The sequence below is a fragment of the Aptenodytes forsteri genome, unplaced genomic scaffold (genome assembly GCF_000699145.1).
Source record: "Aptenodytes forsteri isolate BGI_AS27 unplaced genomic scaffold, ASM69914v1 Scaffold26, whole genome shotgun sequence".
NCBI lineage: Eukaryota > Metazoa > Chordata > Aves > Sphenisciformes > Spheniscidae > Aptenodytes > Aptenodytes forsteri.
The window spans coordinates 1493053-1494465 of record NW_008794125.1 but is presented as its reverse complement, the minus strand read 5'-3'; the positions used below and the strand labels follow the sequence as shown (position 1 = coordinate 1494465).

Genomic DNA, 1413 nt, shown 5'->3' with positions numbered 1-1413 from the left:
GCAGCATCCCCAGGCGGCAAGGAAGAACCCCCCCCCGCCCCCCCCGATGGCATCTTTGCCCCCTGCCTGGGAGGGCAGCGCAGGCTGCGGCCCGTCCCACTGCCCAGACCACAGGCAGGGGCTCCCGACGCTGCCCGCACCCATGGGATGGCCATGCCACCTGCCTGCTCCTTCCCCGTGGCTGGTGAAAGCTCTGCCCACGCGTGTGTCCCCAGGGCCACGAGGAAGGACCCGACATTGCCACGTCTCCTCCACCCAGGCCACCTCGCCAGGGTCACCTACCTCCAACCCCGCGTCCGTGATGGTTGACCTCTTAAGGCTTATGGACTTGACCCCCTTCTTGGAGAGGGGGTAGTTGTCAATGAACTCACAAATGTCCAGGTCGGAGACGCCCACGAGGCAGAAGCCGTCGAAGCCACGGACAGCGAAGCCCTGCAGGCTGACGAACTCCTTCTCGCCACCGGGCAGGACGTTGTAGAGCTCTTTGGTGTGCAGGACGGGTGTCAAGCCCACCCAGAACTTGGGTTGGTAGAGCACCCGCCGCCACGTCTTGCACACCTGTGCCAGCACGCACTTCTCGCACGCCGAAAAGTACCAGAACAAACGGTTGAGGATCTTCTCGTCCACCGCCAGCTGCCTTTCTGAGGGTGAGCCAGGCAGCCGCTCCGGTGAGGCCTGCTCCGAGCTTTCGCTCGTGTTCAGTCCCACCAAGGAAGCGCCGGGAGGGGAGGCGACGCCGGCCAGAGTGGCCAAGGAGAGCGGGGAGGCCAGGCTGGGGATGGGCAGGTCGCTGCGGTGGGCTAAGACGGGGCTGAGGATGGCAGGCACGGAGGAAGGCTGGCACAGGCGGTTTTTCACGGCGGGGGTGCCTTTGGTGATGCTGGCGGAGCCGAGGCCGTTGGGTTGCGTGGGGATCTTCACCAGTCCATTGCGGGGCAAACATGGGGGCTTGGTGTCGCCGTTTCTCGGGTTCGACATCTTCCACAGGTCTCTCTGCAACATAGGGGTGTGGGCTGAGGGGCTGCTGGTCTGGCAGGGAGAATAGGTGGGGGGGTGGGCAGAGCTGGGGTATGTCAGGGCACCGGGGGGGGGAGGGAGACCCTGGGGCTCCCTGTGCAGGGAGCAGGGTGGCACAGGGGACCGGGTGATGCAGGGTTGCTGGGTACAGCCACAGATGGGACATGCCCGGGGCACAGAGCGGGGTCCCCCATGGGGCTGTGTGGCCCTGGCATCCCCCGTGATGGGGGAGGGATGGGGATTTGTCCCTGGATGTTCACATCTCTCTCAGAGCCTGGGATCCAGCCACCGATGGGAGCAGGAGCAGGATCATAGAATCACAGAATGGTTTGGGTTGGAAGGGACCTCTAAAGGTCACCTAGTCCAACCCCCCTGCTGTGGGCAGGGACATCTTCC

General features: G+C 64.8%; 1 protein-coding gene across 2 annotated transcripts in view; it reads right to left on the bottom strand.

Moving 5' to 3' along the window:
* Nucleotides 1-987, bottom strand: part of FBXL16 (F-box and leucine rich repeat protein 16) — a 10557-nt gene extending 9570 nt beyond the window's left edge. The window contains exons 1-2 of one of the 2 annotated variants that reach the window (XM_009277351.1): nucleotides 709-978; nucleotides 283-663 (exon numbers count right to left, since the gene is read on the bottom strand). In XM_009277351.1, the coding sequence (XP_009275626.1) occupies nucleotides 283-663; nucleotides 709-978 (651 nt within the window). Of the gene's footprint in view, nucleotides 1-282 lie in introns of both variants that reach the window. The other variant, XM_009277344.2, reaches the window with a different exon arrangement.
* Between the last annotated feature and the right edge of the window lie 426 nt (nucleotides 988-1413).